Source organism: Channa argus, chromosome 5, assembly GCF_033026475.1.
Source record: "Channa argus isolate prfri chromosome 5, Channa argus male v1.0, whole genome shotgun sequence".
Classification (NCBI taxonomy): Eukaryota; Metazoa; Chordata; class Actinopteri; order Anabantiformes; family Channidae; genus Channa; species Channa argus.
The window spans coordinates 20652097-20679728 of record NC_090201.1 but is presented as its reverse complement, the minus strand read 5'-3'; the positions used below and the strand labels follow the sequence as shown (position 1 = coordinate 20679728).

General features: G+C 39.0%; 3 protein-coding genes across 3 annotated transcripts; all 3 read left to right on the top strand.

Moving 5' to 3' along the window:
* Positions 1–10279: 10279 nt before the first annotated feature.
* LOC137128113 (elastase-1-like) lies at positions 10280–12886 on the top strand. The gene is made up of 8 exons (XM_067505837.1): positions 10280–10438; positions 10776–10867; positions 11051–11151; positions 11521–11646; positions 11895–12031; positions 12139–12281; positions 12521–12670; positions 12776–12886. The coding sequence occupies exons 1-8, from the start codon at positions 10399–10401 to the stop codon at positions 12788–12790; spliced, it is 804 nt and encodes a 267-aa protein (XP_067361938.1). The 5' UTR covers positions 10280–10398; the 3' UTR covers positions 12791–12886.
* A 329-nt stretch (positions 12887–13215) lies between these two features.
* LOC137128112 (elastase-1-like) lies at positions 13216–16015 on the top strand. The gene is made up of 8 exons (XM_067505836.1): positions 13216–13342; positions 13480–13583; positions 14052–14152; positions 14642–14767; positions 14989–15125; positions 15238–15380; positions 15551–15700; positions 15892–16015. The coding sequence occupies exons 1-8, from the start codon at positions 13303–13305 to the stop codon at positions 15907–15909; spliced, it is 819 nt and encodes a 272-aa protein (XP_067361937.1). The 5' UTR covers positions 13216–13302; the 3' UTR covers positions 15910–16015.
* A 2489-nt stretch (positions 16016–18504) lies between these two features.
* Positions 18505–24517, top strand: LOC137128183 (elastase-1-like). Its single transcript, XM_067505982.1, has 8 exons — positions 18505–18649; positions 18767–18870; positions 19501–19601; positions 20961–21086; positions 21579–21715; positions 22134–22276; positions 24031–24180; positions 24423–24517. Exons 1-8 carry the CDS (start codon positions 18610–18612, stop codon positions 24432–24434), a joined length of 813 nt encoding a protein of 270 aa, XP_067362083.1. The 5' UTR covers positions 18505–18609; the 3' UTR covers positions 24435–24517.
* The last annotated feature ends 3115 nt before the right edge of the window (positions 24518–27632 follow it).

Here is a 27632-nt window from a genome sequence, read left to right as displayed (position 1 = left end):
CCAAGGTGCATCATGATTGCAGGCGTTGGGTTGGACACTTTAATGGACAAATTTAGCTGTATCATGGTTGTCTGTGCCACAGCGATGGTGGAGTAGCTTACTGAGAGCATACCTCCTGTCCCTTTACATTACACTCAAGAATATGATAGTAAAATGCTCCTCAGAGATACCCGAATGAATAAGCCTTTCTCCACAAAGTCATTTTTCAGTGCAACTTTCTTTGGTGGCTGCTCTTTAGTTCAATTCCGGATAGATTTTCCTGCTGTCCAGACCTACTTATGAATATTTCTATTGGCACCATGAAAGTGGGTTTTTATTTTACAAAGGACATTTTGAAAGCCCAGGAGTTGAAAAGAAATGTTAGACATAGCACTACTGGTGCTCCATGAAATGTGAATGACTTGATTATACTCGCAGATTATGAAGTAAGAGGTGGTGTAAAATTGCAGCCACTACTCATGCCCAATTACTCTGTAAAGCAGTTACTGTATTTTAGCATTTCATCACTTGTCTTTGCGGTTTATAAAGTATTTTATCACAGCTATGAGATTTGTTTTGTTTTTGACATTATTTACTTGTACAATGGGTACATGATCAGCGCCACAGAAACTGAAATCCAGAATCAGAATCTGTAATCAAACGATGTTTGACAATAAGATGTTGTAAGACTAATAACAGAGTCTGAGTTAAAACTCTTTTTCGTCAGTTGTGAAAGAGACAAAATGCTTTTTTTCCCACTCTAACTCAAGCTCTTTAAATGTGAATACACTTGCAACTAATTATTGTAAAACAGAAACACACACTGACTGGTCCTATAAATGCAAGTTAGGTAATAGAAAGGAATGGGGTTGTTTTCTCTAAGCACTGAGAGGCACAGGGAATAGGAGGGAACAAAATGCATTAATGACAGCAAGCCCTTGTTTGTATGCTTCTACACGTACACATGAACATAAAAAGCATACACTTAAGAAGTTTTTAGTCGCTGCCCTCCCATAAAATACTCTTCTTTTTTGTTTTTGCTGTGTTAATTTGCTTCTCTCCCCCATTTTGTCTGATGTCCAACAAACAATGATGTCTGCAGACTCTGGTATAAGTGCTCAGTTCTTTAAAAATATGCATACTGATAAGTGCTAATGCAGCCTCCCATTTTAGTGTTCCTGGTTAACTAGGTTACTACATACCTAATCTAAAACAGTATTTTGTGAAATAACAAAAGTGACTGTAAAACATCCCTGTTTAATGGGCATACACTGTACTGTGGGAAAGAGTTTATGGTAAATATAGCAGTGCTTTATTAAATATGTTACACAAAATGATCAACAAGAAAACCGTAAAGCACTGACCTTATTTGGGTTTCTCAATCTCATTCAGTTTTGATTTATATGTTCCAAACGCCCCATCTGTTCGACCTCAGTGACAAAAATGTAGTGTGATTGTTAAAGACATAATGCATTTGTCAAAATATGCAATGATATAGTGACATGTTATATATTTTCATAGTTTTATTTCAGTCAATTTTGCAATTGGGTCCAGTGTTCTTATTGTTGTAATACTTTATGTTTAGGCAGAAAGCGAATTTTATTTTGTGTTTGTGTGTCAGGTAATGTAATTAACATGTTTTTAAGTTGTTCCATTAAATTCTATTTTAAGGCTACATGTTGCTCCTTGTTGGATTCTACAGTACTTCTTTTTCATAATGTAATATTCTTGATTTGTAAAACATTTTTATCATTTTCATGTATAATAAATTATTTAAACATTTATTTTGTAGACAAACTATTGTCAATTTGTTTGTGATATTGGCTGACCTAGGCCTACCAGACTTTGTATTATGTGATACGAAATGACATGGAGATGCACCGTATTATAATCCCTAATGTTTTAATTGTATTAATTACGTTCAGTTTAAGAACTAATGTGATTTAGGTTGTTAATCATAGGATTTATAGCCTCCTAATGAGTCTCTCATTGCAGTTTACTATCTGCTAAGGACCATTCTCATTTCAGATTAAAAGCCTTCCTGCTAAAATGAAAAACTAAGTGTTTTAAACAAAGCTGAGTTTTAAATTTGCCAAAGATATCAATATAAACATAAGTGCACTGATTGAGCTTAGCTGTAGCAAGAGTAACTATAAAAGATGGGGCTAAGCAAAGGGTTAAATACGAATTTACATAAATAAATAATTGTGCCAAATTATGCTTCCCTTGCATATTACATATACTGAATTGTTGAACACTATAAATGTGGTAGACTAATGCATTTGTAAGGAGACCTGGTTCATGTAGGCACATGGGAAACAAGGTTCGCCACTGACATGTTATAAGGTTGTGTTGGCTTTATTAGATCATTTGGATTTCACTAATGAATAGAAGAGGTTTACACATGTGAGCATTGTCCAATATCCTCTCCTCTCCTTTCCCCTCGTGTCCAGCTTTCCTTTCAGCTCACTCCATGCAGACTGGCTTTTACTTTGGCCAAGGCTACATTATGTGCCAATGATCTCAGAGGGAGCTGGCAGGGAATGTGAATACACTCTGGGGTCCCATTGACAAGTCTCTTCAGTTATCATTGGGCAAACACAAAAAAGAGAGAGCAAGAGGCTCTTGACCCTGATGATCTTTTGGTCCTTTTCCCGCCCACACCCAGAACCTGCTTCCAAGCAAATTATGTCTTGGCACTGGTCCTGATGATGACATCATCAAAGGGTGACAGACAAGGTCCTTATAGACAGATGGTCAGTAGATCTAATAATGAGTAGCTGCAGGTTTCAGTCCAGACAAATGTGTCCTACTCTAGTGTGCAATGATCATTATCAGTCAAGGACGCCGTTATCGACAGCAGGGGAATCCATCAACAGAAAGCTTCGATACCCCCAATTGAGCTTTCAGTTAGGGTGCTTAACAAGACGTCTTCTCCCTCAAGTGATGTTATCCTTAGGCATGTGCAACTTTGAAAGGCTAATACTTCCCTACTTCCCTGACCTGTTATTATGTTCTTGTTAGGTGATTCGGGAGCAAATTGTTCCAGGCTAATGCTCAGCAGCGTGTTTACAACCCCTCCAGGCTCTTGGGGGAATTGCCTGCAAAAATAACACACACACCAAATAACAGAGCAGTAGTTACGAAGGTGGAAAATAGCTATTCTTACTTTGATCCTCAAGTTAGACACGCGCCTGTTCAAGGACTTATTCTATGGTAGGTATTTGGAGCTACTGCTAAAAGGCCTAGCCATTTTATCTCTGGCCACTTTGATACCAATGCATGGTTTGCACAGGTGAAAGACATGGTGGAATGCAATTTGTGGATGAGGACATAGTGTCGTCTGACTACTGCTATTTCTGCACCTCTTTGAGTGGTCGATTGTGTCTGAACGTGGGCTATTCATCTGTGTCTTTAGTTCAACACAGCGCCAGGTCTCTTTGCTGTAAGATTAATTGTCTGCCTTTGGACGAGAAGTTTGAGAATCATCATCCACAAACTTTGTGTGCTTGCAGCCTTAGGCCAGATCCAAGATCAGTGTCATGATATATTTGGAGAGCTGGTAATGCGAGACCTTTATGCTTATTTTACACTCACTCTGTTGACATTTTAACAAATCAAGGCACCAGACAACCCCTGTGAAATGTTGCAGTTAATGTGCTGTTGTGAATATTTTTGCTCGGGGGCAGATTCTCTTTCACCATTGACGTGCACAAAAAACAGCTACGATTGTATTTAATATTCTAAAAGGTAAGCAAATAATCGTATTACTCTTTATTTTTATTTTTGGGGGGTGGCTGTTGCTCAGTTGGTAAGGCAGTCGTCCACAGACCACAGGGTCAGTTGCTTGATCCTGGTCCCGGCTTTATGTTGACGTGTCTCTGGGCAAGACACTGAACCCCAAACAGCCCTCTCCCATCCCCAGCTGTGCATTTCCGGTCCAAGCCCGGTAGAAATTGGGGACTGTTGCGTCAGGATCTGCTGTGGTGACCCTGAACTCACAGGATAAGCTGAAAGGGAAAAAACTATTTATTTTTATTTTTTATTTTTTAAACAAGCTGCTCAACTCATCACTGCTAATTGCGTGATGACTTGTGAGCTCGTTAGTGCCTCACAGTTTTAAGTGATTGGTTATTGTCCACAGCTTAAGCGCCTTTATGGGACAGCATGAGAACTCCACCTCAGCCTCTTCCATACAGACTTCAACTCTCACGATGAATGCAAAAGGACATTTAAATTAGCCTTAAGGAGGAAATAATCCTAATGACTTCTATTCATTAACAACAAATTAAATATTCACATGCAGGCCTCCCTCCATCCTCCCACACCCCTCTTTTGTCTGTGTCTCTTATTTCATTGGTGGTCTGCTGTACAGTAGTCTGCTGCACATGAGAAAAAGGCAAAAGTAAATTATATTGTGCTACTGCACGTACGAGATATGGGCTTAACAAAATGGGCAACTAATAATTGCACCATGACATGAAAGGAATTCATTTTCATTGAAGAGAACAGACAATTCGGATAGAGACATGGGGAATATTCCTGAGACAATCTGAGATTATCTTTTTATGATTGACCAGGCAGTTGGTTGGCCACATGGGCTCTACTCAGTAGCTTTACCTCAAATTGTTAGCTCTGTAGGGCAGAATAAAATACAGAGACAGGGGCTGAGTAAAGCCCTCCACTACTCTTAAGAATAGAGCATCTATTTTCAATGAAACCAGGTAAAATATGTAAGTGTAATGTGAGTGTACCAGTCAAGAAGAGCAGGAGAGGAAAGCCAACTGTATAATTCCCCTAAAAACATTATGCGCAATTTCAGTGACTACGGCCCATTTAGATTTGGATGTAGTTTGTAGAATTGCAACAGGTAAACACCACCACACACATGTCATTACATCCTTATTCTTTCCACTAAATGGTAGCTGGCTTTTTATCCTGCTCGAAATATCTGTGTATTTTAAAATGCAAATGTCTGGAAATGAGACAAGATTCACTTTTGATCACAATGGTGAGTTTTTTAGACATTAAATGGACAACTCGACAATTCCACACCATTGCCATTCTAAATTTATTTCCTTTGACTATTCAGAGTTACTCAGGTCCAAGTTAATTTTCTTATTTCTAACTCTGGCTCATAATGTAGACAGTAGTCATGCATGAAAGTAATATTGCACAGGCCAGTGAAGCTCTGAGATTGCGTTCACTGTCTCTTTGTACTTCCTATTGTCAGTGGTAAAATGTGATTGACAGAATACACAAGAGATTAAGAAAATCTGACGTTGGCTTAATATCAGAACTGTATTGTTAAACTTGCATTATCTTCAGACCTCAAACTGCCCAGTTTCACCACATTACACTGTAACACCACATTACAACACTTGCTAAAACTGATCAGATACGTCTGCCGCCTTTTGATGGTTTATCAAACTGTCGTGGAAAAAAAACGTGTTCATAGTAAGAAAGAACTCAAAAATTCATGCCGTGACACATTAGTCTGCAAATTAAGAAGTCACTGTTATCACAGCACACTTATTCAAACTGACTGACGCTCCCTTTGTTAATATGTGCTAATTGACATATAGTCATTTTTCCTTTTTCCCTGAGGAATAATTATTTTGACAGCCAGTGACAGGTACTGTATGAATGTGCAGTGCAACAAAAACATGCTTTACAAAACAGCTGCACAAGCTCCCTTGAGTTGGATGTGGTTGTTTTAATTAGATTTAGGATATCACATTGATATCACAGTACATGCTGCTCGATACTGTACTAACTTTTTAAGAGCAAAATTCATGCTAAAGCTTATGTTATCTTTATTATGTACTATTAGGTAATACTTCATCAGTTTTTTGTTGGAAATTTTAATGACCATTTTCAGTTAAAGTGTGGGTATAACATATTAAAGCCTGTTTAATGACCCAACTCCTGGCACGCATAGCAACAAGGAAGAAGCAACATGCTAGACCTGCTTTTAATCACATCTCGTCTTTCCTCTATCACTCATTTAGGGAAGCTTAGAGCAGCAGCCTCCTTTTCCACTCCACTAGACACTATCACTGCTGCAACCGCGGGCCAGGACCCAGCAGCAGGGCTGCAGCTGAGACCATGGTAGATTGGGAACAGGGGAGAGGGAACAGTCAAGGAAGTAGAGAGGATGGAGATGGATGAACAGTACTCCACAAGATCAATCAGGCACTCGAAGCCACAGTGGATCATCTTTCTCGAGCAGCACGTTACCACCACTGCCTTCATCATTGCCCCCCATAAACCACATCACCTCACCACCTATTGTATACAGCACCTTTTTGCCAGACATATAAAGAAGGAGGCAGATGGAAAAAAACAGAGAGGAAGGATTCATTAGAGGGAACATGAGCTAACTTCCTCAGAGAGAGTGAGAGAGAGAGAGAGAGAGACAGAGAGAGGGAGAGGTTAGGGGTTGTATAAGGATGTATCGATTGTTTTTACTGTGCTATAATTGCAATTAACACTTGCGAACAGCCCAGTGGATCAGTTTCTCTGCTGTCACCCAGCAGGACGCATGACAGCCTTGATGCATCCATTCACATTTTTTTGGCCAGCAGGGAATCGTGCTAATACACTGTTAGTCCCTGTGGAGTGTGTGTAGATTAGTGCCACGGTGCGCAGCATTTAGTGCTTCAGCTCCTCAAAAACTTTAAAACCATCAGGTGGCTTTTAATGGTGTGGTGGATAGGGGTAAGCTTGGGAAAAATTCATAATCCTGCTATGATTGGCAGTCGTCAGGAAACACAATGCATCTTACTGAAAACAATGAACACAATGACAACTAACAGTACAAACAGTAAGTAGTTGTTATACTTTTAGGTGAGATGAATACTGACTTCCTGATATGGGATCCTGATATGGGATCAAATACACATAAAAAAAGAGTCTCTTGTTGAAGTTCCCAGATATCTTTCTTTATTTTTAAGCTATAGGATTCTTTTGGTGTTGGCTCATGAAAAAAGAGAGGAAAAGAAAAGGCTACATTGTAGGTTTGCAACATAACATGGCGTCTTATGAGAAACAGCTGGCTCCATGAAAGAGTTCTGCGTGAGATGTCACAATCACTGGTTTAATTCTATTTATAACGCCATTATAGAAAATCCTCCCTCATGCATTTGCAAACTTTTGGTGTTGGCTCACAAAAAAACAGAGGAAAGGAAAAGGCTACATTGTAGGTTTGCAACATAACATGGGGTCTTATGAGAAACAGCTGGCTCCATGAAAGAGTTCTGCGTGAGCTGTCACAATCACTGGTACATTTTTATTTATAACGCCATTATAGAAAATCATCCCTCATGCATTTGCAAACTTATTTCACAGAGTTAATTTTAGAATATAATCTTAGATCACAGGACACATATCTGCTGTCTGTCCCTAGTGTAAAGACTGAGATGAGAAAAAGGTTTTATGTGCTCTGCTCCAGCTACTTGAAAATGTTTTTCAGAGAGAAATTACATGAAAGAAGTAGGTATCCCAGACTGAAATCAAGGCTATCATAAAACCTCTGGTAAATTATTAATTTGCAAAATATCTATTTTTAGCTTATTTTCACTTTCTAATTAACCCATTTTGCCCAAATATATATTTATTTTGTGTGCTAGATGATGTCCAGCAGTAATCCAGACCACGATGTCGTCAGGTCACCCTTGGAGAACAGTTTTTTACCTGGTTAAAAATAAAGACAGAAACTACAGTGCGACATGCAACTTTTGGGAATCAAGCTGTCTTAAGTCCATCCAGGCATCACATATTTATGCTGTGTCAAAGTGTCCCTTGGATTTGAGCAGAGTATCTTTGCATGTCAGCATGTGATGCGCAGGGTTAAACCTGGTTAGAAGGCCAGGCCTCTCTCAAAAAACATTATAAGGGAAGATTTCTGCACTGCTGTCATTGCTGTTCTGTTGTGACAGCCCTTCACATTAAGATAAGGAGAACATCTCTAGTAAAAAAAATCATTGAAATAAGCTACACACTGAAGCTTTAAATCAGTTACTGGTTGCCGCCAGTGTGGTGAAAATCAGAAGACCTTTCTCACTAATACATATCTTAGTGTTGCCTTATGGATTTGTGAGAATTTCAATCAGGATTTGTGTTGGAAACAGCATTTCATGCCAGCACTAATTGCAGAACATACTGAAATTAATGACTGTGCACTAATGGCAGCACTCACTTCTTTCAGTAGAGTTTGAATCTTTCTCTGGATGCAGTTAGAAATTTTCAAATAGTGTCACATTGGCATAATCAACAGTTAGCCTGTGATAACCACAGACTTTCTATCAAAGACCCAATCAGTGCATCCCATTAATTTTTTCTGGAGCCTCAGTTTCCTCTATGTGTGTGTGTGAGAGACATCTTTATGGGAACCAAATCGACTGTTCATTAACGAGGGGAAGCTGTATCAAGAACAAACATCTTTAATTAACACATCCCCACTTCCTGTCTTTGATCTCCTTATTTGATTTATGCCTCTGCAAGAAAAGGTTGGGGCGGCGGAGAGGTATGCGAGGAGTTCGGAGGGGACGAAGATGCTGTATGAGAAAAAAGCTAAATGGTGGAACCCCTGCTGATCAGGAAATCTTGCAGCACCAGGACCTTTTCCCCTGTGTGTCAAGGGGCCTGCTCAATTACCAGTCAGCGCTATCTCTTTAATAGTGTGATAAGGCAATAATCCAAAATCCATACAGTTTTAATGACTTCCTGTCTAATTAAGAATTGTTTTATAAAAGGAGGACACACAAGAGACCTTCCCATTGTCCAGAAAACTATTGTTGGAAATATCAGCATGACCAGTTAAGAACTACTAAATGCCTTTTAAAAAACTATTAATAACAATAATTTACTCACTTTGCGTGCTTAAAGCATCAAGCAAATTATTCTACAGCTCAATGTCAAAGAGGTTTGAGTGAAGTAGAGGAGAGAAATCTTCTTTTACTCAGTTCTCACACTGGATTTAAATCTTGCAAGCAAAGAATATAGAGTTTCACTTTGTCTTCATTTTAGTACAACATCAAAATCTGAAACACAAAATGAACTTGCATGAAGATTTAGAAGTTAAAAAAGAAATTCCCAGGGCTACCCGCCCTATGTCCATCATCTGTCTCATATTAAATAAATCTGAAATGTGTTTACAGCACGTGTCTATGTGTGATCAGGGGAGATTTTGCGTTTGTAAGACTTTAGCCCCCTCTAGTGTTGGGCTGTGATCCTGTTCTGTTTGCCATCACTGCTCTGACTCAGAATATGTGTTCAGAATTATTTTTAATTCTGAACACATACAGGCACAGAATACAGGCAGAATAATGCCTGTATTGTAGAAATAAAATACACCTACTTCAGGTTTTAATCATATATTTTACCTAAATTCTTAAATTCAATCTGTAAATTACTTCGTTTAACCCAATTTCCCCCTGCAGGTCATTCCAGGCCACAGGAGCCTGTTCACCTCTGTCAACACACACAAGAGATATGGATCCTGTGATCTGGGAAATTATCACATGTTCTTTTAGCTCAATTTACTACGATATGAGAGGATTTTGCAGAGAATTGCTTTGCTAAATGAAAATACACCAGTTAAAATAATCACTTAAAGAAAAGGCAAGTAATGTCACCTACTCAGTAGACTCATGTAGACTTCTTTCTTAACTAAGACTGAATTCCACAGCTGCAAATACCACAGCTCCCATTTTTATTAGTCCAGTATTTTACTTTTCTCAGAACGTTAATAGCCTAGTAGTTGCTAAAGCAAACACACAGAAATTTTTGTATTTATATTTGAATTTTCATGATTAGGTCTAATCACAGTTTCCTGTTTTTACATATTTATGTACTGTTTTTATTTTTTATTTTTGGCTTAGATAGTCAGAGGAGAATTTAGATGCTTGAAAAATGCTGCAATAACAGAATAATGTCCACTGTACAGTCACACAAAAAACAGGCTCAGTGAAGGAAAAGGGTGGATTGATTTTCCATTTTAACATATACTGTACCTTTCTGTCAAACCTCTTGTTAACATGTAAAAATCCATGTCTAATGTATTGTTTCCAACAATCATAAGGTCAGAAAATTATCATTACATCTAGTGGACTTTATCAGCCAACAAAAAATCACGAAAATCTTATAAGACCTTTGAATCACTGTGACTCATGTCAAACACATATCCTTGACAGTCTACGTGTCATTTTTGATTCTGAACTTCTTTCTACTGGTCCGTGCAGGAGGTGTAACCAACTGTGATAACACTGTGTGAGACAGACCACAGGTGCATACCTGGCTTTTGTCACAGGGGAAAGAACAGCCACACTCTTGTGCAGCAGCTGAAGGTCAAGTTAAGGTATAAAAGAAGGACAGGAGCGTTTGTACCTTGCAGAAACATTCTGACACACTGCAGACATGCTTAGGTTTCTGGTGTTGACAACTCTCGCAGCCTTGGGTAAGAAAATGACAGCACACACTGCGCTGTATAACCATTCATTATTCATTTTATTCTGTCTCATACACTCTCTTACTATCTGTTATCAGTCAGTCAGCACATCACTCAGTCACTCACTCTGTCATCAGTCAGTCTGTATATCAGTCACCCTCTCCGTCATCCAGCGAGTCAGTCATTTTTAGTTTAGTCAACACACAGGAGCTCAAGATAATCTGGCACAACAATACACTCTACTTAAATCGCATTTCCTGTTTCTATAGGAAATTATATTTCAGCAATTTATGTTTGAGGTGTTCTGGGAAAGGATGTATAACATGATTCCTGTGTTTTTAACCAGTGCTGGCTGAGCCCCAGCCCAGGTACATAGAGCAGATCTTCGGGAGGGTGGTAGGTGGTGAGGTGGCCAAACCCAACTCCTGGCCCTGGCAGGTAACCTATTGTAACACAGAGTCAGTACTTCCATGCATATTTCATGCGTGCATTGTTTCAGCTGCAAAATAAACTGATGTTTAGAGACCGTGCCAACACAAAAGTCATCAGATTCATGAATTCCATTTGAAGTATGATGGTCCTATTTTCATTTTTAATATCAGGTCTATTCTTCTGTCCTAGATCTCTCTTCAGTACAAATCTGGGAGCAGCTACTACCACACATGTGGAGGAACCCTGATTGAGAGAGGCTGGGTCATGACTGCTGCTCACTGTGTGGACAGGTATCATGATGATTAACTAGCTGTGTTTCAGCTGCATCTGTGCACGGCTTTTGATTATTTTGACTTAAATAGAAAATAATAGTAATCTTTGTTCAATTCATTGTTTACTCTTATCTTGAGACCCATGCTATGATTTATTTCAGTGTTTTTAAATGTCACCAGCATGAGGACACTTCTCATAGCCTCATTTATAACTGTCACAAACCAAAGGAGATTCGTTTATTTGATTAGAAAGAAAGAGAAGTCTCTAAACAATGAAGTTAAAACATCAACAAAATCCAAAAGAATTCAAAAGTTTTTGTTTTTTTTACAAACTATATCTGATCAGTGATTATTAATATCTTTTCTTTTTTAATAAAATCATTACAGCAACAGGATATGGCGCGTCATTCTCGGGGACCATGACCTGAAGGTTAACGGTGGCACAGAGCAGATTAAGGAAGTCAGCAATGTTTACATCCACCCCAAGTGGGACTCATATCGGGTGTCTAATGGGTGAGGATTTCTGAGATTCATAAATTTGAATGATCTTTCATCTGCGATGGTTTTGTTGATTTAAAAACATTTTCTCCTCTCTTTCAAAGGAAATCCATTTCTCTAAATTCTCAAGTATTTTTGAACAAATCCGTATACTGTAAGCTTTCACAGGGTAAATGTATCAGTACTGTAGGTGTGTCATTCTGACCCTTTTCCATGATCCTTTTTTTGGTTGCTTCTGTTTGACCCACGGACTTCTGTCTCAGGTTTGATGTTGCCCTGCTGCGTCTGTCCACTCCTGCCACACTGAACTCCTATGTGCAGTTGGGCTCCCTGCCTAACCCTAACGAGATTTTGCCCAACAACAACCCCTGCTACATCACCGGATGGGGACGCACCTCCAGTGAGTTGACTGCACGCTACTGCAGGGCCCCTGCCGCTCTAAAAGCTGTTGTTGTAGCCTTTTCGTAAAACTTAACGTCTTACTTTTCCTTTGTCAACATTTTCCAGCTGGTGGTCCCCTGCCCTCACAGCTCATGCAGGCCTACCTTCCTCTGGTTGACCACAAGACCTGCTCCAGCCCTGACTGGTGGGGCAGCACTGTCAAGACAACCATGGTGTGTGGTGGCGGCGGTGCTGAAGCTGGTTGCAATGTGAGTCTCCTTCTCCGTACTAAAGAAAACAAGGCTATTACTAAAAATCAATTATTACATCTTCATTTAACTCGCACGTGAATAAATATTAACAAATAAAAACACAAAGCAGAGAAATTATTCCTGTAAAAAACAGTCCACACATCATCTTAATCGCTTCTCATTTATTGGAGTGCTGCTGCCTTTGCGGTATTTTTCTTTTGTACTGAACATTCTCTCTTTGATCTACTGCCTCTCAGGGTGACTCTGGTGGACCTCTGAACTGCCTGGTTAATGGCAAATACTACGTCCATGGCATTGCCAGCTTCGTGTCTGGCATGGGATGCAACACTCCCAAGAAACCCACTGTCTTCACTCGTGTGTCCGCCTACATCGACTGGTTGGACATGGTCAGTAGGAGGTTACTACATGTGTATCTATAATGTGTGAATAACTTAGTGAATACAACAATGGGATCATCATAATAATCATTATTTGCTCCTTTTCTTTTCCAGATCATGAGCAGTTAAGAGACACAAAGAATCTGCCAAATTTGACCACTGTTCCATCTGCTGTGCTCGTTCACTTGTTGGTCTCATTCTGCAAAAATAAACTTGATAATTGTTTTTGGCATCAAGACTCATTTGTCATCAGAAAATGTATGCATACCCACCGATTTAAATGCCATCAGGGGAACATTTGCACTGGTTTAAGCATCCAACTATCTGCAACAAATAATTCACAAAGGATCCATAAAAATGAATTTACTTCACGTATTCAAAGTGTAGCCACAGGTTGCGAAAACAAATGTTCAGCACTTTAGGTCTAAACATATATGGAAACGCTTTTCGTGTGTCAGTAAATTCAGTTTGATGTGTCAACATGTTGTCACACACTTATCACAAAGACGATAATGTGTGAGATGGCCAACAGGTGTATTTCTGACCACTGCTAAGCTCAGCAGATGGTCCACAAGAAGTGAAGGTCAGCTCAGTGTATAAAGCCAGACATGCTTTTAGAAATGTGAAAAGTTGCTGCAAACATGCTTCCGTTCCTGCTGTTCACCGCTCTCACAGCAACGGGTAAGAAATGCCAAGGCTGTACGGTAAATACTCTGCTGATGAAAAATACTATCTTGCTTATGATAAAAATAGACACAATTAAGGCAAGATGAAAGTGTGTTCAGTAGTGTTTTGATGAGCCTTCGCCTGCGCTACAGTGCTGGCTGAGTTGGAGCTTCAGTCAAACTACACAGAACTCAGCCCTGCCGGAAGAGTTGTAGGAGGTCAAGATGTGCCGAATCACACCTCCTGGCCTTGGCAGGTACAGTATAACGTGACCAGACAAATCATGAAAAAATTGTGTAAGTTCAGGATATTGATTTTTCTACTTAGTATGGGGAGCAGATGTCTAAGTTGGAGCTCAGACCTGCTTTACTCACATTAGTGACAAACAAAGCTGGTCTTTTAGTTTAAAGTTTAACATTTTGACATGTCATGAGTTAACGCTGATACCAAATTAATATGACAATCTTTAAATATGAAGCCACATCCAGCAGCCCCTAAGCTCAGCACAAAGAGTAGAAGAAAACAGCCAGCACTGTAGAGACGTTAAGCATCTTATCTTTTAATTGTTTGGTTTTTGAATTGGACATCGTAATGACACACACAGATCACCCACAACAATAAATCTGTCCGGTGGTTATAATGTGGTAGACAGAGGTCAACACTGGCCTTGAGTGGACTTGAATGATTTGTGTGACTTGATAAAATGTTGTGAGTCCTGCTCCAGGTCTCTCTCCAGCACCACTCAGGGGGGTCCTATCACCACTTCTGTGGAGGAACACTGATCAGAAAAGCATGGGTTATGACCGCTGCTCAATGCGTACACAGGTATCACACAGTTACTGTTATTACATCTCACATTATCCTGATCTGATAAAGCTAATCCGCAAATGTTATTGTGGTCTGTTGGCTGGTCCACCATTTTGGTCCAAACTGGAATATATTGGATGGATTGTCACGGAATTAGCTAAAGTTATTTATGCTGCTGATCCTGATTCTGATCAGACTGACTTTTTGACATGTCATCAAATTTAATACAGACCACCAGGAAAAACTGTTGCACTGTAATGTTGCTGATCCTTTAACTTGTCGATAAAAATGTACATTTGTTTATGATGAATTACCATTTCCTGACCCATCATCCTGAGATGTACTTTTATTGCCAGTTGGCCTCTACTGGGATGATAAAATAAGCTAAAGTGGTAAACAGCAAAAACAATAACAAAGCACCACTTTGCAGAACAGCCTTGTTCTATTTGTTTTTGTAGTTGTGTTTTACTGTTTTACATAGAAGCAAACTAATTTCAGCTAAAACAGTTACAGCTCGTTCCGCGTGGTCCTCGGCGACCTTGTCCTGCACTCCAGCCACGGAACTGAACAATTCAAGAGTGTCAGCCGTTTTGTTGTCCATCCGGAGTGGAACAGTAACAGCATCTCCTCTGGGTGGGTCCTTGGTCTTTTTAATTTCAATAGGTCTTATAGGTTTCACTGCCCTCGAATAGAATATACTCTAACTGTGCACTGTTCTCTGTTTATATCAAATACAAAAGCTAATCTAATGTATTTGATCAGCATGTATGTTGTGATGTCATTCCAATAGGACCATGTTGTGTTGTGATTAAGTGTCTACTAAGTTTCAAGCATCCCCATCATTTGACTAATAGTAATGACATCGCTCTGTTGCGGCTGTCTTCTGAGGTGTCCCTGACCTCCTATGTGAAGCTGGCCTCTCTTCCTCGTTTTGGAGAGATCCTGCCCCACAACAACCCCTGCTACATCACTGGATACGGACGCATCTCCAGTAAGTCTGATGACATCTTCATGTTTCATGTTTCTGGCCCTTACGCTGTGAAGAGACTCGGTATCTCACGCATGCAGTGGCCCAAGTTTATCTCTCGGCTCTCTACCCTCAGCCGGTGGAAGCATGTCTTCCAGAATGAAGCAGGCCTCCCTTCCTATTGTTGACCACCAAACGTGCACGAGCTCGGGCTGGTGGGGCAGCACCGTAAAGACCACAATGATCTGCGCGGGAGGAGGTGCTCAGTCAGGATGCAACGTGAGTGTGCTGATGTTATAAGTCTGAGAATATTAGAAATGAAGTATACCTGTTACGCATGCTGTATATCATTTAATGCATAGTGGTGACAACGAACCTGTTTCATCCCTAATTTAATAAAACCTTTGCTAATCTCTGCACAATACAACCATTTCTTGTTTTCACTCCAGGGTGACTTTGGTGGTCCTCTTAGTTGCAAGGTCAACAACAGTTGGTACGTCCATGGCATTGCCAGCTTTGTGTCTGGTATGGGATGCAACACTCCCCAGAAGCCCACTGTCTTCACTCGTGTTTCTGCCTACATCGAGTGGATGAACTCGGTCAGTATGAGAGTTATATGTAACATTTAATTAACCTCATAATAACCTATAAAAACTCCTCATATCTTCTGCTACTTGTACTCGTTTAATGGAATTCATTAAAAGTTGTAATTGTCTATATTGAAAATAAAAAAACTGAAATTAAGATGGACATTAATACTTACTGAATATGTGGACATTTCATCTTCCAGGTCATGAACAGTCCATAAAACCGATGATTTTGCTGCAGAGGCTGCTACTCTAACGTGAGCTTGTTCTCCATCTACATTGAATGACCCTGTTCAAATCTTTTACTATTAAACATTTTCAAAATCATAATCTGTGTTAGACAATTTTGTCTCCATGTCAAACTTTTGTCCACAATGCTGAGAAAATCTGAAGCTTTCCCTAAATATTCCCTCACTCATTGCATTTTACATAATATTTGTCACACATATCGTGTGACATATGATGTAAACCTCACCCGCACACAAAAACACTGTATCTTCAACAATCCTATGATCTAATATTCTGCATTTCCCATTTTAAGCATTATCAGTACTCTCCAAGTTCAATTCTGTGACACTGTGACATAAACAGGACAAATATACTACACAGACAGTGCACTAAGGGCTGTACCAAGGACATGATTATACTATTTCTTTGAGCAGTTCTGTGTAAATGCTAACATTCATAATAGTTTGTCCTTAAATAGCCTCATCCTTTTACATTACTTTTGTTTTTTAATTCAACCCATTACAGTTATAGATATTATTGGTCTGATAGGTGCTTTACAAAAATAATGTTTGTAACCCTGTCTGTTGCCTCTCTGCGGGCTTTGTGACACTTCAGATGGAAAAGGCTGCAGGGAGCACTGAGGCTCTGATGGAGGATACAGCACAGTCTGCCTATAGTGGGAATTACAGAAATGTCGCAGCGTTCAGAATGGAATTAACTTTAACCATAGTACAGACAGACTGCTTTGGCTGGACAAATGTACAGTGGCATATGCTGTTTATCTAATTTAAATGTTTGCTAACATTGCAAGGTTGTTTTACTGAAGAGAGTATTTTCCATTAATAAATGAAAAGCAGGGCCTGCGTAGAGGCTATAAGTATCATTTAATTGTGCTGGATTTATTGGGTAATATCTACTGTGCATGGCCCCCAGCAACAGTATGCTTTTACTTTTTTACAAGATTGCTGAAGTCGATATTTTGAACCAGGATCTTTAAAGTTGAAATAAAGAATTCTGTTCTCCACATACTAAATAGATTAGCTCATTATCACATTTTTAGTTTCAGTTTTTTTAATTATAAGATAGTTTTTGTTGTGGCTGTTTCCTCCAGTTTCCTGTCACGCTGAACTGGCTGCTGGTTGCAGCTGAATGATATTTTAGAATTTTTAAATGATAGTGTTTTAAAGATGAAGATGGATAAACACTGTATTTTTATACTGTGAGGCAACAGTATGAGATCACAAATAATCCTCACCTGCTGTAGTCCTGTTAGAGAAGGGCAGATAACACAGCTCAGGTCACACAGCATGTCGTACAGTATATGAGCTTTCTGTAAGTGTCGCTCCGCAGCTCCTCGACACTAGGTGGGATTTGTGGTCTTCAGAGTAGAGCAGTAGAGATAATGGTTGAGCCTTGTTCCGGGAGCCTCTGTTGGGTAACACAAAGATCCCAAACTTTGGAGAATCCTAGAATTTCCCATGTGTGTTTATGAGTAAAATCTAAATCAAGAGATTCAAGATTATCCGTCATCTATGACCCGTCTCTGTTGAAACAGGTCTGCAACAGCGATTTCTACAGAAGAGATAATTGCATTATTACTTACACAGGGCCTTGGTAACATGTATCAAAGGCTAAAAGGGGAGTTTTGCACTGCAGCCTGTGGCTTCTCAGGCTTTAAACAGCGACCTTTATTGAAGACAAATAAACAACATGTAACATACAGGTTTTTCTCTACATGGTCACCTCTGTGACTGTGTGAAACTACTTCACTACACCAAGGTTATGTTGCCAGACTCTCCCGCTTGTATGAAAAGAGCTTTCTAATCAAACATAAATCTTTTGAACCAATGTACTGTATAGTGAAAGTTGCTTGTGGCATATGTTCTATGCAAAGTACTTGATCACACCGAGCGACTGAGTGAAAATATGCCTAGTCCCTATGGAGCCTTACATTATTGTGTAGGTATAAAATGGATCTTTCTGGAACCTGTCCCAGTAGTTGATTGTCTCCAGTTGGCTCCAGGTGACCAAAAAGAGAACAAAGTCATCCACACTCACGCTGCAGACGAAAATGCATCTGAAGATGGGTTTTAACAGCAGGGGTGCACTTGGAGAAAATGCCAGAGTGTGTCTGTGTGCTCTAACTTTGGCAGGAGGTAAGTGTGCTGTGAACAATGACTTGAGAGTACAAGGAAAGAGAGGGACATATGCTGTACAGATTGTAAAGTCCCTTGAGGCAAATGCGTGATTTATGACAGTCGGCTATGCAATTAAAATTTTATTTGAATTGATGAGGGCAAAATATGAACGTCTAGATGTGGTACAAGACTTAAAGCTAAAGCTTTAAAGTAAAATGGATGTGGCACATATGTGTTGCTTATGTGTCACATTATCTACAGTCAAAACTTGTAAAGGAAAAACAAATTGTACAAAACAGTAGAAGGACAGTAAGACACGCACACCTGACAGTAAAGCCAATAAGAGTGGAAAATATGGATTCAGTAGCTGAGTCAGCTATATCCCAAATGACTCCACCGTGAGAAAGACACAGATGGACATGTGCTGACATTGAACAAGTCACACACACATGCATGCACACATACACACACAATCAGCAGCACATGGAGGCCTGAGGGTATAAAACAACTTTGGACAGAAGTCTCCAGTGCAGAAACTTTCTGGAGATTGCAAACATGCTCAATTATCTTTTGTTGACCTCTCTTGCAGCCCTGGGTAAGAGCTGTCAGATTCTCCCTCTCCTGACATGAAATTCTGCACACACATGACTATTGGTACACTTTACTGCCTGATGTCTGACTGTGACGCTTCATGTGCCTTTGTTTTGCTTAGTGCTGGCTGACCTGGAGCCCGAGCCCAGGTACCTTGAGGCTGACACCTTTGGAGAAAAGGTTGTGGGAGGTGAGGTGGCCAGACCAAACTCCTGGCCCTGGCAGGTACAGTGTGCTCAGCAGTGGTTGTTGTAGTATGAATCTCCTTAACTAAAACTCAAAAGTGCAGTGAGTCTACTTCCTCACCTGTGCTGGTTTGGTATCTAGGTGAATGGCTGTGCATGGTAATTCCTGACAGTCTGAAGTTCTGAAGGCCTTTCTATACTCAGGTGACCTTTTTTATAGCAATTTCAAGGCAGTGGATCTGAATCTGATTGTGAAACTGAATGTGACTGGCAAGATTGTCACAACCTCTTATATACCCACCTACAATGTGGCAAATACTATTAAGTTGCATTAAAGAGACACTAGACCCTAAATCATTGGTACACATATTTACATAGAGTTTTGTGTGCATATAATATACATCCATGATTTTTGTTTTCAGCAAAATTCATTTTGTGCATCAATCTTTGTGATATTTACCTTTTTTTTTGGTCAGTGTGGATTTAAATGTTTACTTTAGTGGAATCCTCACAGAGCCCTTTAGTGTATGCCTAGAGAATGTATTTGCTGATTGTATCTACTGTATATGAGCTGTCACCAAACCCCTATGTGCCTTTACTGCACGTTCAGCAAATTTGTAAATGCTTCAGTGTTTTGCTGTTTTAATGATCTTTATTGTCATTTCATCAGATCTCTCTTCAGTACAAATCTGGCAACAGCTACTATCACACCTGTGGAGGAACCCTGATCAGGAGAGGATGGGTCATGACTGCTGCTCACTGTGTGGACAGGTGGGAGTTTCATGCATCACAGAATAGCTGCTGAACCTCAAACTAACAGAGATACAAATGAAGTAGCAAGAACCTGTGTGTAATCTGACAGCTAAACATTTACATGAATGTATTTCATTATATTTGCCTAGCTGTTTAAGTAGGGTGACTAAGTGTTATGTGGAACTTCTTGAAAATGTAATTTCATTCATTTATTAGGATATAAATACAGTTCAGCACTTGGCACAAAATATATTTCTGAAAAAGTTGTTCTCTAATAATGTCAGAGGAGAAATGACAAGTGTAAAAAATTTTAAACTTTCTATTCATGCTGTTATGTGGGACACTCATCAGGCCGCCAAAAACCTAAATTCCCAAAATGATCTTAATTCATCCTTTGAAAACATTTGGGGTTAATAACACTCAAGGTCAAAATTAATAACCTTTAGTAATTTAGTAGTTACAATATAACAATATTTCTTCTGTTTTTAAAATATATTGTCACCATATAACATCATATTTTTAATGCATCATAATATGTATAACATGCATATGATGCATCATTAGCCCAATTGGTAACGTGGATTCATTATGATGTCCAGTCATTTGCAAAAATTAATATCCCCTTATTGAGACACAGCAAACAGACCATTTTTTTCATCAATATCATATTTAATGCAAAATTTGCTATTACACACATTTCCTTATCAGAAACTAATTTTCATTATTTTTATTTAATTTATGAAGGGAGATCCAAACTTGCACTTTTCAAATGTTTAATATTTTACTATAACTTTTTTATATACATTCCTTGAATATATGAGGAGATGTGAACTTTCCCCCCAAAAAACTAACATTGCACATTCAGCTAGTACAAATGTTCTTTTATCACCAAAAGTAACAAAAATGGTGAAGGAGTGTATCTAAAAAAGAATAATAATAGTAGCTTTCGCTCATGACTATATATCTAACCTTAACAAGTATTGTAAATCTTCAATGTCACTGATCTCACTGAACGTCACACCAGGCTCTACCTTAAAGAGAGTCCCAGTCCAAATCCTATGGTTGCAATCACACAAGGCCCCATAATTTGACCACAGTCCTTTGGTTAACTTTTGTTAAAAGAAACGATGCATTTCAGATTAGATATCCTGCATTAGGGAGTGTCCCACACTCCACTTCATCACGTCATCCTTCGTAGCTAAAACAGCTCAGGTTCACGTTTTAACGCATTCCAGCTGTCTCCTTCCACTAATTATCAACTGAAAGCAACAGCAGTATAATATATTACTTTTTTAGCAAATATTCTTATGCTACAGATATTGCTAACTGCCAAACAAAACAAGTATGCGTGGAAAAAAATGTTTTGTACATCCACAGCCCCAGGACTTGGCGTGTGGTTCTTGGAGATCATAACATCAACACCCAGGAGGGCACGGAGCAGTACATGAGTGTGAGCCGAGTCTACGTCCACCCCAACTGGAACAGCAACAACGTTGCTGCAGGGTTAGTGACGACTGGGCCTTATCTGACCCACTTCTGAACAAAAAACATCAAATACTGATATATGTATATCACATATCAATGTATGAATGAATGTATTTAGTTTTTGTAAACTAGTTAAAAGAAGGTAAAAAGTACAAAAGGCAGGTTTTGGAATATATTTCTTAATATGAAAACTTTATTATCATTAACATTATTATTCTTCAATTTCACTTTGCATGTTATATTACAAACAGCAAACCCACCAATTCAACTGTGAAAATGTGCCGTTTTGTTGCACTCTAAAACATTGTTTTTACTTTCGGAGTGAGGTAAAGATTGAGGAAATAAACAGCAGATTAATTATTAATGGAATAATTGCTAGTGACAGCCATTAATAACTTCCACTGGATGACAAACAGTTTACCCATAAATTCCATTTCAAGAAGCTTTCATGAGTACAGGAAAAGTGACTTAGTGGTCTGTAACTTGAAGTCATGGTCTTCTGACCCTCAGATATGACATTGCTCTTCTGCGTCTGTCCTCCGATGCCTCTCTTAACACCTACGTCCAGCTCGGTGCCATCCCTCCTGGTAATCAGGTCCTGCCCAACAACAACCCCTGCTACATCACTGGATGGGGACGCACCCAGAGTAAGTCTGACATAATGATTCATTTGCACATTCACAACAGTATTTACAGTATATATACAGTTGGGTGCATCCCCTTATTTTAAAATGAAAAAGAACATTTGTAGCAGCTGAATGTGCACTACGATTACAGTATGTTAGGTTTGTGATTAAGGGGATGTAAACAAATATTCTTTCATCAAGTAACAAAACTGGTCAAGTATAAAGAAGTTACTGCAAAATAATAAAAATAAGATTGCTGCAAGACATTGCACCCCTCTTAATAAATGAATTAAATATCAACTCTTGATTAAAGAACATTTGCAGTAGCTGAATGTGCTGAATGTGAACTGTATCAGTAACACTGTCTGTAAGCAACATCACAGCAGTGGGTGGGCCTGCTGACAAAAGCTTTACCTGAGCTATTTCCTGCTGTTCCCAGCTGGAGGTCAGCTGTCGGCTCAGCTGAAGCAGGCCTACCTGCCTCTTGTTGACTACAAGACCTGCTCCAGCGCTGGATGGTGGGGCAGTACTGTAAAGAACACCATGGTCTGTGGTGGTGGCGGCAATGAATCTGGCTGCCAGGTGAGTGTGTGAGGTCTTAGTTACCCTCATCTTCAGTATTTTGTCTCCACCATTGCACAACCAACACTGTCCAACTCACATCCACTCTTTTTAAATCCCCTAACTTCATGTCTCCAGATTTCTTTTATTTTCAGCTGAGTCACACTTTATAAACTATTTTCATCAATGCAATATGCATTAGTGCACCCAACTGCCTTCCTAATTATTTCCAGTATCTCCCAGCATTTAGACAGCATCTCTGGAGTTTTAGTACTGGTTCACGAGATCTGGGTATATAGGATATTGCTTTTTAAAAAAGCTAATTTTTAGTTAATAAAATATTTACTAATGCATTATAGATCCATTATAAGCCACAAACCCTTTTGACATATTAGACTTTGTGGCCAATTACTTTATTGAAAAGAACTCAACAACAACTTCTATCCATACATTATCTATCTATTTATCCTGTTCAGGGTCATGGCCTGGAGCTTTTCCCAGCTGTCACTGGGTGAGAGGCAGGGTGTGAGGTGGCAGGGCTAACCATTGCACCACCGTTTTGCCCTATCATCAAAATATTAAACAATTATAAATGTGTTTGCATTATTACCTAAAGAGAAAGACAAGTGATTTTTAGAACATATAAAGCAAATTATTGTGTTGTTAATGCTATATTCAAACAACTCTTCATTATCTACTTAATTATAAAACATTTACAAAGGCATTAGTTACAACATACAAACCCTTTGAAGCAAACAATACGCTACTCTTAAAGATGGCCATTATAATAAACTTTATCTGTGGTTTTTTTACTCAAACCTGAGACCATATAATTGTTGGGACAATGCTCTCTCTAATCATTCTCTTAACAACTTTGTCTGGCAACTCAAAATGTCTTCTTATTAATCACAACTGGTGGTCAGTAAAGAGCCTCTATGGCATCTAAGGAGAGCAGGAAACTGAGATTGTTCAAGGCAGTTGAGACCAGTTGTCTCCAAAAACACAGGTCCCTCTGTTATTAAGATAACAAGTATGAAATTAGGGTAAAACCAACGAGGGAAACACTTCAAGGGAACTTGTCAAAATTCAGCCCCACTCCACTGTGACTAAGTGAAATTGAATGTCTCCCACTGAGCATAGGCCTGACCCCTTCCTTTCACCAAGATATTTTGAAGGACACAAGCAGGTTTACTTGCTGCATCAGCAGGGGCATAGGTCAGATACAGTGATCCAGGCTAGTGCTTAAACTGCACAACGTGTCAGAGACTTGCAAACTCATGCTCTGCACAGTCTCGCTTAAGGGTTGTCTTAGAATATAAGGGGACATGTGAAGGAAGTTGCCGGGTGGGGCGGCTGTAGATCAGTTGAGGGGGCGGCTGTAGCTCAGTTTGTAAGGCAGTTGTCACGGACCACAGGCTCAGTGGTTCAATCCCCAGACCTGGCTAAATGTCAAAGTGTCTCTGGGCAAGACACTGAACCCCCAACAGCCCTTTCTCATCCCCAGCTGGACAGTGCCGGTCCAAGCCCGGTGGAAATTGGGGAGGGTTGCGTCAGGAAGGGCATCCAGTGTGTGAAAACTGCCAAATCAACATGCGGACAATGATCCGCTGTGGCGACATTGAACTCACGGGATAAGCCGAAAGGACAAAAAAAATAATAAATTTAAATAAAAAATGTGAAGGAAGTTGCTGGAAATTTCAGATGTGCAAACAAGTTCATCAGTCATGAATTTAGGGCTCTGGGGTTTGTCTGTGATGTGTTTTGTCTGAATGTAGGGTGACTCCGGCGGACCCCTGAACTGCAATGTCAACGGCCAGTGGGTTGTCCACGGTGTGACCAGCTTTGTGTCTTCGTCTGGCTGCAACGCTTACAGGAAGCCCACCGTCTTCACCCGTGTCTCTGCCTACATCAGCTGGTTAAACAGCGTCAGTATTTACCTCTAACCCATATGAATCAGTGTATGAGTGGTTTGAAAGACATTCACACATGATAAAATTCATCAGTGTTGCTGTTGTATCATTTTAATTACAGAATGAGTTTTCATTACTTTTAGGATTTCTTTATCAGTCAAGCTGTATGCATTGACTCATCATTAGCTACATCTATTTTTGCAGTATTTTGTTCAGATTCTCAGAGATAATCACATAATGACGCTTTGCTTTGCCAGATCATGGGTTGAGAAGGTTGATCTCCATGGAGACGAGAGACAGCTCTGGATCATCTCAGTTGCAGCTAAATCAAAATAAAAAGTTCTGTAATGTGCATTTGCCTCACTTCATTTTTCTGCGTTGTATTTTATCATAAGACAACAGATTTAGAACAGCTGAAGAAGCTGGAGTTGTGTAAACTCATTACAAAACTGACACACTGTCACAAATAGGAACTAGTATATATAGCTTACAGTGAAGCAGTGCCCGTTTTGCAAAAATGTGATTACACTGGGACAAATGTTTTTCAAGGTAAAATAAGAGTGTAAAATCGTTAAGCAGAGTACATTAGCATTTAACATTTAAAAAATGTTTTACAATGTGGAAAAAAGATTGAAATTGAGTCAAAATACAATCCAGGGAGTAGAATAAAAGTCTGATGATTCTGTGTTAGCAATAAATCATAGAATCACAACATAATCACACATAACAAAATCAGTTTAATAATTATATATCCTTAAAATGTCCCATATCACTATAACTGTACAAATATGTTCATTAATAATAAAGTTAGGTTTCAGCAGGTCCACACCCCTCATACAATTATTAGGTTTAAACAAGTCACACTGGAATTTAATTACTGCACTTTTCTCTGTGACATTTTGGGCCAATGCTGACTGCCTGCAAAAATGCACAATATTTGTGGTGTTAGATGCTTAACTTTCCTTGAAGTGTTTTTTACTCATTCTTTCTTTATGCTCTACAATCTGTATGCTCTTATCTAGGATCACAGAAAACGAAACTCTTCTCTTGTTACACTCAAAATGCCCTCGGAAAACTCATAAAAACATACCAACAGACGATTTGTAGAACTCAGCATATCTCAAATACTATCCTATGTGTAAAAGTCTTAGGCCACTGTCAGCTTTGGCCTTTTTTGCAGGGTGGCAATGACAATTGATGTTTATTTTTCATTCTCTATTCATTAAGATATAACCAGGAAATACAGGAAGTCCAACAGAATACTAAATAAACCAAAAAACACATTCTACAGGAAAACGTTTTCATTTCTATGACCTTCCTTTGCTTTCAGCACATCTTGAATTCTTTTGAGGAGCGTCTCTTGAAGTTCTCTTTTGGTCATCTTCTGTAAAGTAATCTTCTGGCTTCCTCCAGCACTGACAATTCTTCTTTAGACTTAGGCTGTCTTTAATGTCTTTATCTGTCCAGGTGCTCCCATACTGCCTCTATGGTATTCAATTTTGGACTGTATGGAGGCGCTCCATGACTTTCAGTGTTTTATTAAATGTTTGTGCTTGGGATGATTGCCATAATGAAAAATAGAACTGTTCCCAATCAAACACTTTCTAGAGTGGTATGATATCATAATTCTTTAAAAACATGTCTGTACAGACCATGACCATTGTGTTTCACCAAAGGGTGCAACACTCTTCCATCTACATTTGAAATTGCGATTGAACATTTCAAACAATAATTGATCTCTCAGTAATACTCTTTTCCACAGATCTTCACTCCAATCGTTTTACCCTGTTTCTCTTCTAAAAATGTGATTTTTAGGTTGCTGTCCCACAAAGGCCATACCTGATCAAGCTTCTGCAGACTGTGGAAGGATCAACTTGGTGTCCAGATGAAGGCGCCAGATGCCGAGTCACGTCTTTTGTGGATGTCTTTCAGCCTCACACAGAAGTAATCTCCAAGAAATCTTCTAGGTCTCCAGCTTCTATTTCTGAACCAAGAGAGTTCAGAACATACTAAAGGAAGGTCACATTGTATACTTGTTAAATACTTGTTTAGCCTATATAAGCTGTTTTTGTGCTTTTAACACTGTGCACATATTCCATATATTTTCTAGTTGTATTATAGTCAACAGATTGTGAAATAAATACATATGGTAACATAGCATTGCTAAAATGATAAATCTAATGGTGGCCTTAGACGTAGACTACAGTACTTTATGTGTAATCAATGATCATAAATCAGTGGGCTACAAATAATGTGATTTTTTTAGTTCATTGGAAGTTATAAAAACATTTCACCACACTGGTAACTGTAGGAAATAGATGTCAAACATGGTAAAACACTTGTCAAAAGAAAAAACAAACAAAAACTTTCAAGACCTGTGAAAGCCTAATTATAGCCTTGACTGGTAGATAAGTGTGAGATTGAAAACATCTGGGCTGTAGGGAAAAGAACAGCTAGTAGTGAACCAGTAGTTTAACACTGCACAGGTTTTTACACTGCCTTACAATGAAGCATGCATAAATTCTACAGCATTCCAAATTATTTGTGTCTAGTCAGTATATAAAACAAAAAAAAAGAAAAAAATACTGACTGAGAGTGAATATAGTCTTAGGGTCCATCATTCCACCGCATGGTGAAGGTCCATAGAACCTATGGATACATATTTGTTGTTACTTGATAACAATAAGCAAATTAGGGGGAATAACAGGGTAACAAGATGAGAATAAGTAAAAAAAATGTTTTAAGATAGTGGGCAGGTAGTTTGCTCAAAACAGCTGTTTGAGTAATAATTAATAATAATCGAGCAAAATCTAAGCTTTGTTTCACAAAATTGCATTGAAATGCTCAGAGAGAAAATAGTGATTGGTATTTAGCTGCAATAACACAACAATTACATTGTATTTTAAATATTGATAAGTCAAGTTAAGCCGCCTACACCATGTCTTAAAACTAATGTCTAAAAAAACCGTTGTCAGAGATGTGTAAACCTTCAAAAGATTTTCAAACATTTAATCATCTCAGCACATTATTTTGAGATATCCAGTCAGGACTGTGAAACAAATTACTGGTTATTACATGAATTAATCAGCGCGAAATAGGTACCAACATTTCTAACTACCTTCTCAGCTGGTAGAAATAAATCTAAAGGTCAGCGCATCCGTAATATGTCTTGGTTCGCTACTCTAATAAGAAACAGTTGACTTGTAGGACTAATTACAATCCATTCATCATTTTGCTCCCTGATTAATCATATTCTTGTGATTAAAATGTTCATCTCTCAATTTAACACACTGTGAGGGGTACGTTACTTTGAATATTGTCAAACGTCCTCTCATAAATGTCTTTATTGTGATACCGGTACAATACAGTAGGCTTAGCTTTGGATCTCCACAGGTTTGCCCACAAATTCCCACAAAGATTATGTCTCTCAAAAACCTCTGCTGAATGACAGTACACACCTCCAAAGC